Genomic DNA, 13,731 nt, shown 5'->3' on the forward strand with positions numbered 1-13,731 from the left:
GAGAATGGTACTATTTGCTGATTGATAGGTCTAAAATTATGTTTGTCCCACATGTTTGGAAATGTCATTTCTGAAAGGGAATGTGTTGAATAGCTTTTTCTGGAGATCTTTAAAAATAGTGTAGTTTCTCACCTGATGGGAGTGAGAAATGTGAGGCCTTTGGAGGCAATGAAATGGCCTTTGCTTCTGAAATTGCAATTATTTGAACTTTAGTTTGAATGTACTTTTGAAAATAATGTGTTAAAAGTGTGACAGGATATTCTGTGGCGGGATAGTTTATTCAGAGGATGGAGCTGGGATCAGGCCAAGGACATGGGTACATGGAAAAACAGTCTTCAGTTCGGAAACCAGAACAGAAGGGTAGGGGCAATTATAGGAGTGAGAGCACCAGGTCTCAGGCAACGCGGTAGGCGCATTAGCCTGGCTTTGCAAGTCCAATTAACTGGGTCTGGCAGAGGGCAGGTGTGCTAGTTTTCTGTCATTGCCATAACGATATCACATATTTCGTGGTTTAAAACCACACACATATATTCTCAAGGTCAAAATTCTCTAGGTCAGATGTCCAGTACCAGTCTCGTGAGATGACTAAAACGATCTCTTCATTTGGAAGTCTCATAGGCATCTCAAACTTAATATCCTTGGTTACAGAGGCAGATTTCAGGTCAAATAGGGGCACCTGTCCCTCCACATCCTCTGGCTCACCCCTGCCTTCTCCCAATCCCGTTGTGATAGCCACCAAAGTCTGAGTGGAGTGGCTTTTCCTGTCGGACTCAAAAGTTGATAAAGATTTCCCAAGGTTCCATGCTCCCCACACCAATGACAAGCCCAGGGGCATTTTCTGGTTCTTGGACCCAGTCAGGCCAATAACTGAAATGGCAGCTGCTGCTGAAATACAAACCAGTTGTTGGGGTTTGAGGTGGAGGCAAAAGTTCTTAGAAAAGGGGAATGAAAAGGAATGGTTCCTATTTTATGTTAACTACATCAGTCTTCCAATATCTTTCTTCTCAACTGGCCACACTCCTGGGGATTTTGTGCATGAGACAAGCATGTTTGAGACCGACTGTTCCTTGCCGTTGAATTCAGCAGCTGGTAATGAGGAGAAGGACGCAGACAAAGCCTTTCCTTGATGTCAAGGTGGGCACGGTGAGGTATTCACCCTTGTGCCTCTTGCACTGTTCTTGGTACCTAGAGGGTTTCAATACGTTTACTGAACTGAATTGACACATTTTTAGAAGTTAATGAACATATCAGATGATAAAACAATCATACACAAATAAGGCTTAGAAAACACACGTTATTATTACAGGAATTTAATAAGCTTAGCCAAGGGAACTGAGAAGGGGGCTAATATTGGCCAAAGGCCCTTCAGGACATCTGAGGTGGCAGTGGGGTTTATGCGTTGTGTACTGCTTTTCTTTGGTAGGTCATCGCTTGTGAGCAGCAGTATGACTCTTCCTATGACGCGCGCTGTGACGTCTGGTCCTTGGGGATTACAGCTATTGAACTGGGGGATGGAGACCCTCCCCTCTTTGACATGCATCCTGTGAAAACGCTCTTTAAGATCCCAAGGTAGGACACAAGATGGCGCTCTTGGCTCGTTAGTTCTTTGTGAAAGCGTCTCATTAGCGGGATAATAAATAGTTCGTAAGCAATTTCTCTCCAAATCTGTGAAAGCTTGATTGTAAAATATACAGTGTTTCCTTTTGTGGGGGGAAAAAGAAGAAGGGGTGTAGAGGATGTTCCTGAAAGATAACACATCCCAAGGAATAACAGGACTTTGTTCTAACAATTGCGTATTGTCAGTACGCACCCCGTTTTTTGAGATGTCCATTTTTGGTGCTTTGCACAAGAAGATTGCAAATGCAATTTTGGATTAAGTAATCTGTCTAAAACCTGTTTTGTTATTAACTATATAATCATATATAGTCCTTCTCTCATCCCCAGTTTGAATCTAGAGTATTTAGGGAAATTTGGGACTAAAAAAATTGTGTATCATATTTTTGTATCCACTCAGACCAGAACTAAAAAAGATCACAAAAATGTCACATCAGTCATATGACTGTCTCTCCATCCCTTAGTTTCTGTTTCAATGGGAAATTGTGCCGAAAGAGATCTGTTCGGAGAGTGTTTAAATGCCGGTATATTTTCTATTGTATGTATTCAGTAGGGGTTTGTACAAGAGGTTTATTGTTTGTCTTTCATCAGAATTGGGCTGATATTTGGCCAGCTGGAGAATCCATCAGGCAGCTCCCTCCCAGCCAGGCTGCAGGTTAAGAGATTTGTGCCTTCCACATTTCTCTTTGAAAGGAAGGCTCTGGGCCGGCTGGGGGCCCGTTTAACCACTTTGACAATCCAAGCGTTAACCTTTCCTTATCTGCGCAATCATACAGCTATCACAGCCTTTAAAAATTTCTCCTGATTGCAATTTGCATTTCTGATTAGGTCTATTTATATGCAGATGAGGCTCTGTGGCGTTCATCATCATAATGTTATCGTTTTATACCTAATCCAGATGTGAACAACCACTCACCATTATTCCAAAAGTGATTCCCACTCAAGTCAGGGTTGGTCTTTTTTGCCTTTTCCAAAGTACAAAATCAGGTCAGGGTGGTTAGAAGAGCAGACAAAGCTCCCGGCTTTTTAAATTAATAGTCTGGTGAAGGTTCGGAAAGATGTAAAACGCAGGACCACAAAACAGTATTGTATATAATAATATGTTAGAAAATAAGAAATTATGTCTGGGATGATTTGTGTGTGTGCTTTGAATTTTTACATATGGTTTACTCTTCACCATCTATTTACTGGGGCCACATAGTTTCACAAACATCAGAATTAAGTCGTGGCTTCTGATTAGCAAAATATATATACTTTTGATAAGAGGTCATCTACTTGGGTATATTTGTTCATTTCTTTTTTTAGTATGTGTTTGTGTACAGACCAATTGTCCAAAAATTTCATACGGTGATAAATGTGAAACTGCTTAGAAGTTGCATATGTGTGCATGTGTGTGCATGTGTGTATCCGTGTGTGTGTGTGTGTGTTTAAATAGACCCTTCATCTCCAATGACTCTTCTTAGCTTGCTTCTGTGTCCAGTCAAGCCGCTGATCTCTAATAATCTCTATACTCTCACTCCTATCACTTTTTCCATCTTAGGAGAAGCTTCCAGATCTGAAACACAAATAACCAAGCCCCCCCCCACTGCCTGCCTCAGGACAGTTTGAACCCCAGGAATGAGACAATTGCTATAAAAAGATCTTAGTGGCGACAAGGATCCTTATTCTGATGTAGGTGGAAGCTTTTCCTTATAGCGTAACTTCCTGGCCTTTTACCGTCTCTTTTTGGTTCCTGTGCACATGATGAATCAGATTGAACTAGGGAATGTCAACAATAATCGGTCAGCAGATCCTCAGTGCAATTAAGTATGCTGGACACTTGCCCTTGTCACAACCTTAGCAGCCAAGTTGACATTCCTGGCAGGAAAGATGGAGGTTTCTCTCTCTCTCACCTGCCTGCTTGCTTTCTTTCTTTTCTTTTCCTTCCTTCCTTCCTTCCTTCCTTCCCTCCTTCCTTCCTTCCTTCCTTCCTTCCTTCCTTCCTTCCTTAGCATATTTGCATATACCACCCAGCTTTTTATGCTCATCACATTATTTACTTGAAGATTACCCTGTCAATTAGAATCATGTAGTTAGTTCTCTTAGGAAGGGTTGTGGATTGTGTGTATGTGTGTGTGTGTGCGCGCGATCTTAATTTTGAGTGCTAAAAATGTATTCTTTTCTCAGAAAAGCTCTTGATGAAGAGTGGAGAAATTAAACATCTACATATTTTAAATAAGAACTCAAATTATTTACCTGTATGTAAATTTCATGGGGGGGGGATCTCAATCTCTGTCTCTTTCTCTCATTCCCTCCCAGCATTTTCTTTCCTAATGGAGAAAAGCAAATGACAAATAGTGCTAAAAATCCTTTGAATCCGTTTGGTTCCAGAGTTTTGTTTTTTTGTTTTTGTTTTTTTTTCTATTTGGTTATGAGTGTTTTCAGTGTTCTGTAATTCTCTTCAATTAAACAGTGACGTCTGCTTTGGAGTACTCTGAGATCCAGAATACTGTGTGTGACTTCTTCCTCTGGCCTTTCTCACTCACCTCTTCCCTTAAACCCTTTCCTTACTGGAAATAAACTGAATAAATTACCAAGTAATGGAAGAAAGAAAACACCTTTACTGAGTCAGGGAAGAAGTGACTTTCACAAGTTATAAAGGACTTAGGAATTAGTGATGTGCTCATTACATGTGAGGTGAGAGCCTCAGATGTCAGCAAAGCAGGTGATTACACAGGTTCCCTGGGACTGTCCCACCTGAGAGACCTACCTGGATGTGGTAGATTTGTCTGCACACGGACCTCCTTGCTCTTTCCAAAAAACTTCTACCCACCTTCTCCTTTCTTGTGACCTTCACAAGAAGATGACACATGGGGTAGTCATGACTTGTCTTAGAAATTCTGTGTGACTCGCAATCTTTCCTACATTGCAAACACACAGAAATTATCTGCTGATTGGCAGAGCACCCACTATTTACTGAACTTGTCAGCATGTGTCATCTTGTCTAATGCCTTTGCTCCAAAAAAGTCACTCCTGACAGTCACTGCTGTGTCTGCTGCTATTTTTCTCCAGGAGGAAAAGAATGAAAACCAGTTCTCTGGGTGTCAGTGTTTCGACAACATCTCTCTCACGACTCTCCTGAGGAATCCTTTAAAATTCCAAAGTCTTAGCAGGATCTTAAAGATGACTTGGATATATTTTTCGCTTAAAAGGAGATCTGTTTCACAGATACAATTGCAAGAACCCATAGAGTTAGGAGAAATATACAGTTATGTTGGTCTCCTGGCAACCAGGTATCTTTTCTTAACTTGGAGTCATTGGCTAATGACCTATTCTAACTCCATAGATGGGGGTCAGGAGGGCAGTGGGGACCAGTGTGGGTGTGTTTATTGGACAAAGACTGGGAGCTGTGTTGCCTGCCCATTCCTTTGGGGCCAGAGAGTGGCTAACTCTGTCCAGTGTCTTACTACACATGGAGTACTTCCACTTCATTCCTGTGGGAAAATGCAGAATGTTTTCAAGATTCCCACCAGAAATGTCCTTGGCTGGAAGCGAGTGGGGCAGAATGGCCTGAACATTCCAGTCCCTGAAGCCAGTGATTTTCCCTTCCTAAAGAGAAGTTTCCCTGCAGTGCACGATTCGAGCAAAGGAGAACTCGTGAGGATTACCAATTCACACTTGGGCTTGTTTTCCTCACCAAATTTAGGCTGTTCCAAACTGTACCCAACTATATTAGTTTCCTGGGGCTGCCACAGCAACTTACCACCAACTCTGTGGCTTAAAACAACAGAAACGTATCCCCTCACAGTTCTAGAGGCCAGAAATCCAAAATTAAGATGTTGGCAAAGCCATGCTCCTTCTGAAGGCTCTAGAGGAGAATCTTTCTTTGCCCCTTCCAGGCTCTGGTGGCTTCCGGTGTTCCTTATTTGGCGCAGCATAACTCCAATCCCTGCCTGCATTTTCATGGGCTTTCTTCCATGTCTCACCGTGTCTTCTTTTCTGTCTTGCCCAATAAGGACACTTGTCATGGGATTTAGGGCCTTTCCTAATCCAGGACGATCTCATTTCAAGATACTTATCTTAATTACATCTGCAGAAGACCTTTATTCCAAATGAGGTCACAATCTCAGGTTCCAAGTGGACATATCTTTTGGAGGCCACAATTCAACCCACTATACCAACCAACTTTCTTGTTTACCAAAATCTCTGAGAAACTATTTTGGGTGCAAAATAGGACAACTGGCTAGATGATAATGCAGAAAATAATAGTAACTTAAGTTTATCGAGTGCTAACTATGTGGCAGGCACATTGCTATGTGTTTCACAAATATAAATGAACGCGATGCCCACAGTGACAATGTGAGGTACTGTTGCCATCATTTTTTTCTAGAGGAGAAAACTGGAAGCCCAGGGAGAAAGCCCTTGGTCATGCGCTTATCTAGGAAAAGTGATTTGAATCTGAAAAGTTTGACTCCAAAGCTCACATGTTTTGCAACTATATTGAAAAATCAAAGCCCTTCCTTAAATTTTATTTTCCTTAGCAGTGAATTATGAATTGAGCTCCAAGGGGACTGAAGTATATAGAAATGAATAGGACATCCTGGCCTTTAAGAAGCTTACAATTTAGCATCCTTATTCCTGCTCCGAATTTTGAACTGACAATGTAAACCTGAGAGTTAGAATTTTATTAGCATCAATGACTGCATCAGTCAAGGAACTGAAGAACAGAAGTGAAGAGTGTTATCACAGGTGAACACAGGCCCTTCTTTGCTCATTGCTTTATGACCCCCAAACCAGAAAGCCTTCCTTTCTCCAGACTCCTCTTCTAGCAGCTGCCTTTTAGTTCCTAATTTAGAACACTTAAGTGTTTGAACTAAATAATTGCAGAACATGTGTTATGTAAAAGCAGAGAGGCATTTCAAGTTATTATTATTGGTACATGGAAGTTTTTGTCTTACCCCACCCTCTTTGCAAAACCTGCACATGCCATGTCAGGGCTATTTCTGATAAAGCCAGCATCTCCTCCCACTTCGCCTTCCTTTTTTTTTTTTTTTTTTTTTTTTTTCAGTAGAAAAAGCTCCCTTTGGTTCTGGAGTAAATGGAAATCTGTTTTTGGCATCCTGAGTTGGAATGCTTTTTCTCATGGAAACTATTTTAAATAGTTATTTAGGAGGAGGTTATATAATGCCTGAAGTCCTCGCTTTGGGTGCGTTATTAGACTCCTGTGGCCAAGCAGAGTTTTAAGTGTGAGTCTGAGGACTAGACTTACGGGAAAAAATACTTTCCATTCTCTAAACTACCCATTTATCCAAGTGCTTTAAAACACAATCTGCTGAAAATCTGGGGATGCCTGTGCCCTTTAACCTCGAACATCTCTAACTTTGTTTACTCTAAGTTAGACTTGGGTTGAGTGCTTGAGTTTAAGACAGATAAGGCAGGGTTTTTTGTTTGTTTGTTTGTTTTCTCTCAAGGAGAACATAGTTCTACTGTCTCTTTCTCCAATCATTAGCAAAGATGAAACTGGCAGAAGTTGGATAGCAAAAAAGAGGAGCAAAAAGGAAAAATCTGAAAAGATACTCTTGGGCTACCTGGACGAAGTGGAGCTCAGAAAAGGTAAATCATCACTTGAGACATTGTGAGTCTATATGAAGGGTTTCCCCAGAGTCTCAATGCCTACAGTTGACTCTTGTTCTGAAAGAGAATCCTTGGGCTGTTTTTCATCTAATTTCTTCTGAATTTCTATCATTTTGTAAAGATAAAGTTTCATTTTATTTTGACTTTCCTAATTCACAAACCAAGTTGTTCGCATGGGAAGACTGCTCCTCAGCTGCAGAGGATGCAGAGACAGCAGGGAGCCCTGAGTCACCAGTAATTGTTTTACTATTACAGAATTGTCACAGGACATTTTCCCTTAGGGCTGAGAAATATAAGGAAAAGAAATTAAAACTAAACTATTGTTGTTGAAGTGTAATGAGTAAGGGGGGGTTGGTGTTTAATGGCACAGTAAGAGTGGATCTGCCCTAGGGAATTCTGGTTTCTCTTCACCAACCCAGGTCATTTAGCTAGTGGCCTTTTGAGCAACCAACCCTCACAGTCCCAGCTTCGCTCATAAAGCAAGAAGAGCTAAAGAATTAGCATCATTTAGCATATACTGAGTGCCTAATAGCAAAAAAAAAAAACAAAAAAAAAAAACGGTTTTTAAATACTCCGATAGGAAAACAGTAGTCTTTTATGTGTCTTTTTCTTTCTTTGGGAGATTTCTAGTCCCATTTTTATGGATAGTGCTCCCTATTCCTCAGGATGCCTCGAGGGTGCCCCCCTCCCCCTTGAGTATCCTCTCCATTTCTTTGGGAACACAGTAGCTGGAGGCAGCTGGCAGAAATGCCCCAGAAGGTTTCCACTCTGTGGAACATGTTTCCAAACTCTTTTTTAATTTGAGTCGAGCAGCTGGGGCTGTTAGTTCCTGTGGAGGTGCAACTTGCTGTCCCCCTGAATCTTGGCCGGCAGGGAGAGTTTAGCTTTTCAAGGTTTAATCTGGGGATCAGGTGACAAAGCAGGAGCATGCCTTCAGGGACTACTGTCCCCATCCGTGTGGAGTAAAAAGTCCCCACCCCAAAAGAAAGGAAAGGCCAGAGAATGATTCCTGTCGACTTAGGCATTATTGGTGCTTTCTCCCTTGTTACCTTGATTTCATTATTTTGTCACCACTCTGGCTAATTTCAATTTAGCTCCTAAATGATGAAGAGATGGGCAAAGAGAGTAATCAAGGAAACAGAGCGCAAAACAGTACCCAAGGGTTTGGGGCACCCTAGTTTCCTCTGCCTCTAGAGAAAACTAGGAAATAAAAGTGAGGAATAGTTATAAGCGGCCTTCATGGGTGGGCATAGTGGAAGAGCAGGGCCAGCACAAGGATGAAGAGAGATAAGGTGGTATTCTGGAGGAAAGCTCTGAACAGTTGGAGCTGTCTATTTCTGGAGAATCCTAAAGCCAGATAAAGCCAATGTTACCAGAAAGAAAATATAGCACAGTAGTCAAACATTGGTGTTTGTACCAGTGCTTGTATATACTGGTATGTAACCAACCACCCCCAAACATAGTTGCTTAAAACAACAATCATTTGTTATTTCTCATGAGTCTATGGGTTCTTGGAGTGGTTCTATGGATCTTGGCTAGGCTTACTTATGGATCTGTGGTCAGCTGTGGATTTCGCTGGGGGATGGCCGGTCTAGGATGATCTTAGCTCGGATTACTTGGCTCTGCTCTCTGTGGCTTCTCATCCTCCAGCAGGCAAGCCAGGGCTGTTCTCACATTGGTGACAGGGTTCCAAGCATAGATACAAAAGGAGGTAGTAAATTGGACCATTTTTGCCAGCAATTTACCATAGCATTCTATGGTCTGTCTGCACAGGTTTAAATACCAGCTGTATTACCTTTAAACTGTATGAACGCGACCAAGTTACTTAATGTCACTGTGCCTCATTTCCTCCTCTATAAAATGGAGGTACAAATAGTATCAGCCTCAGAGAGTTGTTGTGAGCAGTTAATAAATGTAAACTACTCAGAACAGTACATAGTAAGCTTTCGATTTCTGCTGGGTGCTACCAAAGAACAAACCTCAAGGGTGTATTTGTATTGTAAGGAATTTACTTTCCCTTATAGCTGCCATTCAAAAGAGCCACTCATGAGATCGATCATTTGAAAGTTTAGTTAATTGATTGATTGATGATTGTATGGGGAATTGAGAGAGAATAAAGACTGATTTTTCAATCAATCCTTAATACTTCCACTGCACCTGTCTGAAGGACTCTGCCGTAAATATTGTCACAACTTCTTTGTTAACACATACTTCTAAGAGATGAGTTCACTCCTCCTCCTGCCCCCATACATACTTATGAATGTGATGACAGAAACTGAGCATTGGGAGGCAGAGCTGGCCTTAGTCCCCACTCCCATTATCTCTACAATGGGTGGTGATGCCGCTGTCCTCTGAAGACAACTGAGGCTGCGGTGCTTTTCCTTTCCATCAACTCCACCTCTGCGTAGTAGAAGAGCTGTGTGATGGGCGCTTGGCTGCCTCCTTCTGCAGTGGTCCACAACCTTTTTGACACCAGGGACTGCTGCTCCTGTGAGAATTTAATGCCTCATGATCTGAGGTGGAGCTGAAGTGGTGATGCTAGCCTGGGCTGCAAATGCAAATGAAGCTTCGCTGGCTGGCCTGCTGCTCACTTCCTGCTATGTGGCCTGGTTCCTAACAGGCCACAGACTGTCATTGGCCTGCAGCCTGGGGTTTGGGGACTCCTGTTCTACAGGGTCTCTTCAGCTTGCTTGATAGGTACAAGGAGTTCTGGGTCCCATTTTCTCCACCAAAGAGAATGATTTTTTCCAGTCCAGCTTGGAACGCTTGATAGGTACAAGGAGTTCTGGGAACTACTTGTCCCCAGGTAAAGGGAGTAGGAGGAGTACTAGACAGAGGGCACTGACTCAGGACTGGGTCCCATTTTCTCTACCAAAGAGAATGATTTTTTCCAGTCCAGCTTGGAAAGGCTAAAAACATTGGCAAAGTGTGACAGAAACCCAAGCCAGGTGAGGAGATTGTAAGGAGAGCACTTAGTCGTTCCAGGTGAGTTCAGGTTTCTTGGCTGGGAGGAGTGATACCTCAGGTACTGAGAGAAAATACAGGTGAGACTGCTGACCACTGTCAGTGATCTTGGAAGAATTCTGGAGAACAGGAAGAGTGTTAGAGGAGTGGGAAAGGGAGAATGTGGTTCAATTCTTCAAAAAAAGGAAGAAGACAGAATCTGCAAACCATCCTCTGGTGAGCTTGACTTTCATCTTGAGCTAATTACTATGATTCTTTTCTCTCTCTCTCTCTCTTTGACTAGTATATGAATTCTTAGAAGAAAAGGCTGTGATCGCTGAATTAGCATGGGGATTCTAAACTCTAGAATCATAATGTGCAGTATCACATGTCGGACTTATGTTCTTGTTTGGTGTTATTGCAAGACTGGTACAAGGGGGGACCGTTTTAGATATAATGTGTTTGGAATTTTACCCTTAAGTAAAATTTGTTGTGATGTCTTTGTGGCCAAGATAGAGAAACAAAAATTGGAGAATGGTAATAGTGATGGATCATAACCCAGAAGGACTGTATTAAGGAATGTCGGATAATGGTATCAGTGTCCATGAGGCAGAGAAGTCTTCGAGGCCTTAGGCAGGGCTCTGCTGACTATCCTGCCTGCTGATGTTTTAAAATGTGTAATGAGTTGGAAGACGTTGGTAGTCTTTTGGTCACAATCCTGGAAGGGGTAGCTGTTATGCTGGATGACACACTTGGAAGACCAAAAGATCTCAAATGGCAAGAACAGTGGGAATCTTTTACAAGCAAATAGGCTCAGAAATCTCGGTGAGCTTTACAGGTTGAGAGAGCCGTGGCTTAGTAACCCACAGGAGAAAAATGGATTTAATTTTGGCTGCAAGCCCATTGGGAGTCAAACAGTAAGACATCCCTACATGGTTAACATGAGATTTGATAGAGCAAATACCACCCCATCCCAACATTGGCTCTGTCCCACCCAGAACTCCTGGGTTCATTCTGCGCATCATACTCAAACTGTCACAAGAGAGTCTTACCCTGGCAGAACTCTTAAACAGGCCTGAAGCTGGCATTTCATTTAAAAATGGGAGTCAGGTGCTGATTCTACTCCTGCTCTTTCACCAGTCCATCATTTCACCTCTCAGCGGGGCAAAAATGGCACCATCCTTAAGCAGCATGTTTTGCACTCAGATAACAGGGCCCATGCAAACTGTTTTCTTCAGCATCCTCCCTACATTCTATGGGTGCTAATAGAGAGGAATGTCAGTAGTCACCAACTGCAGGGCTGGAGCCATATTCTATAGCAGTGAGTCTCACCCAGCACAGGGGTCCTTAGTCCTAACTAGAGTTTAGAATCTCCTGGGAGCTTTAAAAATATCCACCCCTGGGCAATGGCCTCCCACCCACCCAATTTCAGTATAATTGGTCTGGAGTCAAGCTCAACATTTATATAAATACATAATTAATTTTACAAATAAATGTTTGTAATAATATGCATCTTACTTTATATTTTAAAGTTCTCTCAGATGATTTTAAGTACAACTATCAGACCGTTGTTTGTTTATTTGTATTTCAAAACTAGAGTCTCCCCTGGAAATTCTGGCTCCTGCCTTCCCCATCGCTTCCTTATGGTTGAGAATTGAGAAATGAGAGATGATACTGCACATTATGAAGAATATAAAAGCAGAGAAAAGGATTCCAGCAGAATAGTCAATAATGACTGTTTGGAGTTGAACTGTGGTCCAGCCCTCATAAAAAGATATGTTGAAATCTTAACCCCTCGGTACCTCAGATTGTGATCTTATTCGGAAATAGGGGCATTGCAGATGTGATTAGCTAGGTCAAGATGAGGCAGAGTGGACCTTTAATCCAATATGACTGGCGTCCCCATAAAAAGAGGGCGATTTGGACATAGACACACAGAGAAAGAGACATATGGAGACAGAGACACACAGGAGGATGGCCACACTGCCATAAGCCAAGGAACACCTGGGCCACTAGATGCTGGAAGAGGCAAGAAAGGAGCTTCTCCTAAAAGGCTTCAGTGAAGCATGACTTTACTGACACTCTCTTTTGGACTTCTAGCCTCTCTAGCTGTGAGAGAATGAATTTTTATTGTTTTAAGCTTCCTAGTTCATGGTACTTAGTTATGGCAGCCCTAGGAAACGAATGCAGTAACTTCATCTAGTTTCGAGCCTGTTATTCCTGGAGCACTGCCAAAGGCATGACTGGGGGTGGGGGAGTTGGGGATAGGAGGGAGCCGCTCTGTCTAGCAGAGTCCTGGAACTAGGGGAGGGTTACATTGGTCAGCTTTCCAATACTTCAACTCCCAGGTGGTATTTCTGTAGAAATGAAGACAGTCTTACATTATGTGCCTAGCAGGTCTCAGTCTACTTCTAGATAGGAAATGGGAAGTACATGAGAGTTCCTCTAATCCCTTGCTCCAGACTGCTGAGCCAAGAACTTGTTTCCCCATCCAGACCTGCCTGAGCAGGGAAGAGCCCATCTTTTCCATAGTGTTCAGCATGGAGCTCTGCATTTCTTCTTCAAATTCCTGCCAGACTCAGGACTTCTGGAATGGAGTGCAGAATGAAAGGAGATGGATCTTTTCCATTCAGAACAAAAGAGAATGAATAATAGAGGTATAACTTGAGGTAGAACTTGGGGTATTGAGACGTAGCTGTGGTGGCCCATCTGCGACAGGTGCTGTGAAGAGGGTAAAGATTTTCCAAAAGTTCCAGGTATCCATCTGGGCAGGACCAAGTCCTGTGGAGCATGATCCAAGGAGCAGCGCCATCTGCTTCCTGTGTCCTGAAGGGACTTCACACCTTCGCAGAAAGCAGATGGGCATCCCAGCCTCATGCCTCTTCCCAGTCATGGAATATGGGCAAAGAATTCTGGCAGCCTTTGCGCAAGTTTTGTTTTTTAGCTCCACATGAAGCTCGTGGCCAATTTAAGGAATGTAAAGAGTACTGTGTGGGGGGGTGGGGGTGGGTGAATTCTGGCAGCCTTTGTGCAAGTTTTGTTTTTTAGCTCCACATGAAGCTTGTGGCCAATTCAAGGAATGTAAAGAGTACTGTGTGTGGGGGTGGGGTGGGGGAACAGGGTCCCCTTCTGGACCTTGTGGGCTTATTGCTTCTTTCGCATCTGAACCCTCAGCTCCTGTTTCCATTGGCCTCACATTCTTGGTATGAACCCTGGCTTTGCTCTGGAGTCCTGGATCCCTCCTACTCTTCTTTTTGTGCTGCCTGCCCCTTAGATTGGAGGCTCCTGCATACCTGCAGCATTACTTACCAGTCTTGATAGGCATGGACTTTCCATGCCCAGCACTGATAAAAATATCCCTTTCCTTACTTCCATCTGGAAGAGTGAGGAGATGGGAAGCCTAGAGTTTGAAGGGCTGAGGAGGATTTTGAAATTAGTCACCTCTAGGCCACCAAGTCAGAGGGATCCTGCCTGATTTGGAAATTTTGGGAGGCCATTCAGCTTCTGCGTGATAATGTTGCTTTATATTTATGTGTTTTTAATATCTTCAGGCTCAACCTC

At 42.8% G+C, this 13,731-nt stretch overlaps 1 protein-coding gene across 1 annotated transcript in view; it reads left to right on the top strand.

Annotated features, from left to right (window-relative positions):
• Nucleotides 1-13,731, top strand: part of MYO3B (myosin IIIB) — a 342,946-nt gene that overhangs the window by 30,510 nt on the left and 298,705 nt on the right. Inside the window, exon 8 of the mRNA XM_015596448.1 lies at nt 1,424-1,569. Within this exon, the coding sequence (XP_015451934.1) occupies nt 1,424-1,569 (146 nt within the window). The remainder of the gene's footprint in view (nt 1-1,423; nt 1,570-13,731) is intronic.

This window comes from Pteropus alecto, unplaced genomic scaffold (assembly GCF_000325575.1).
Source record: "Pteropus alecto unplaced genomic scaffold, ASM32557v1 scaffold3, whole genome shotgun sequence".
In the NCBI taxonomy this organism is placed as follows: Eukaryota; Metazoa; Chordata; class Mammalia; order Chiroptera; family Pteropodidae; genus Pteropus; species Pteropus alecto.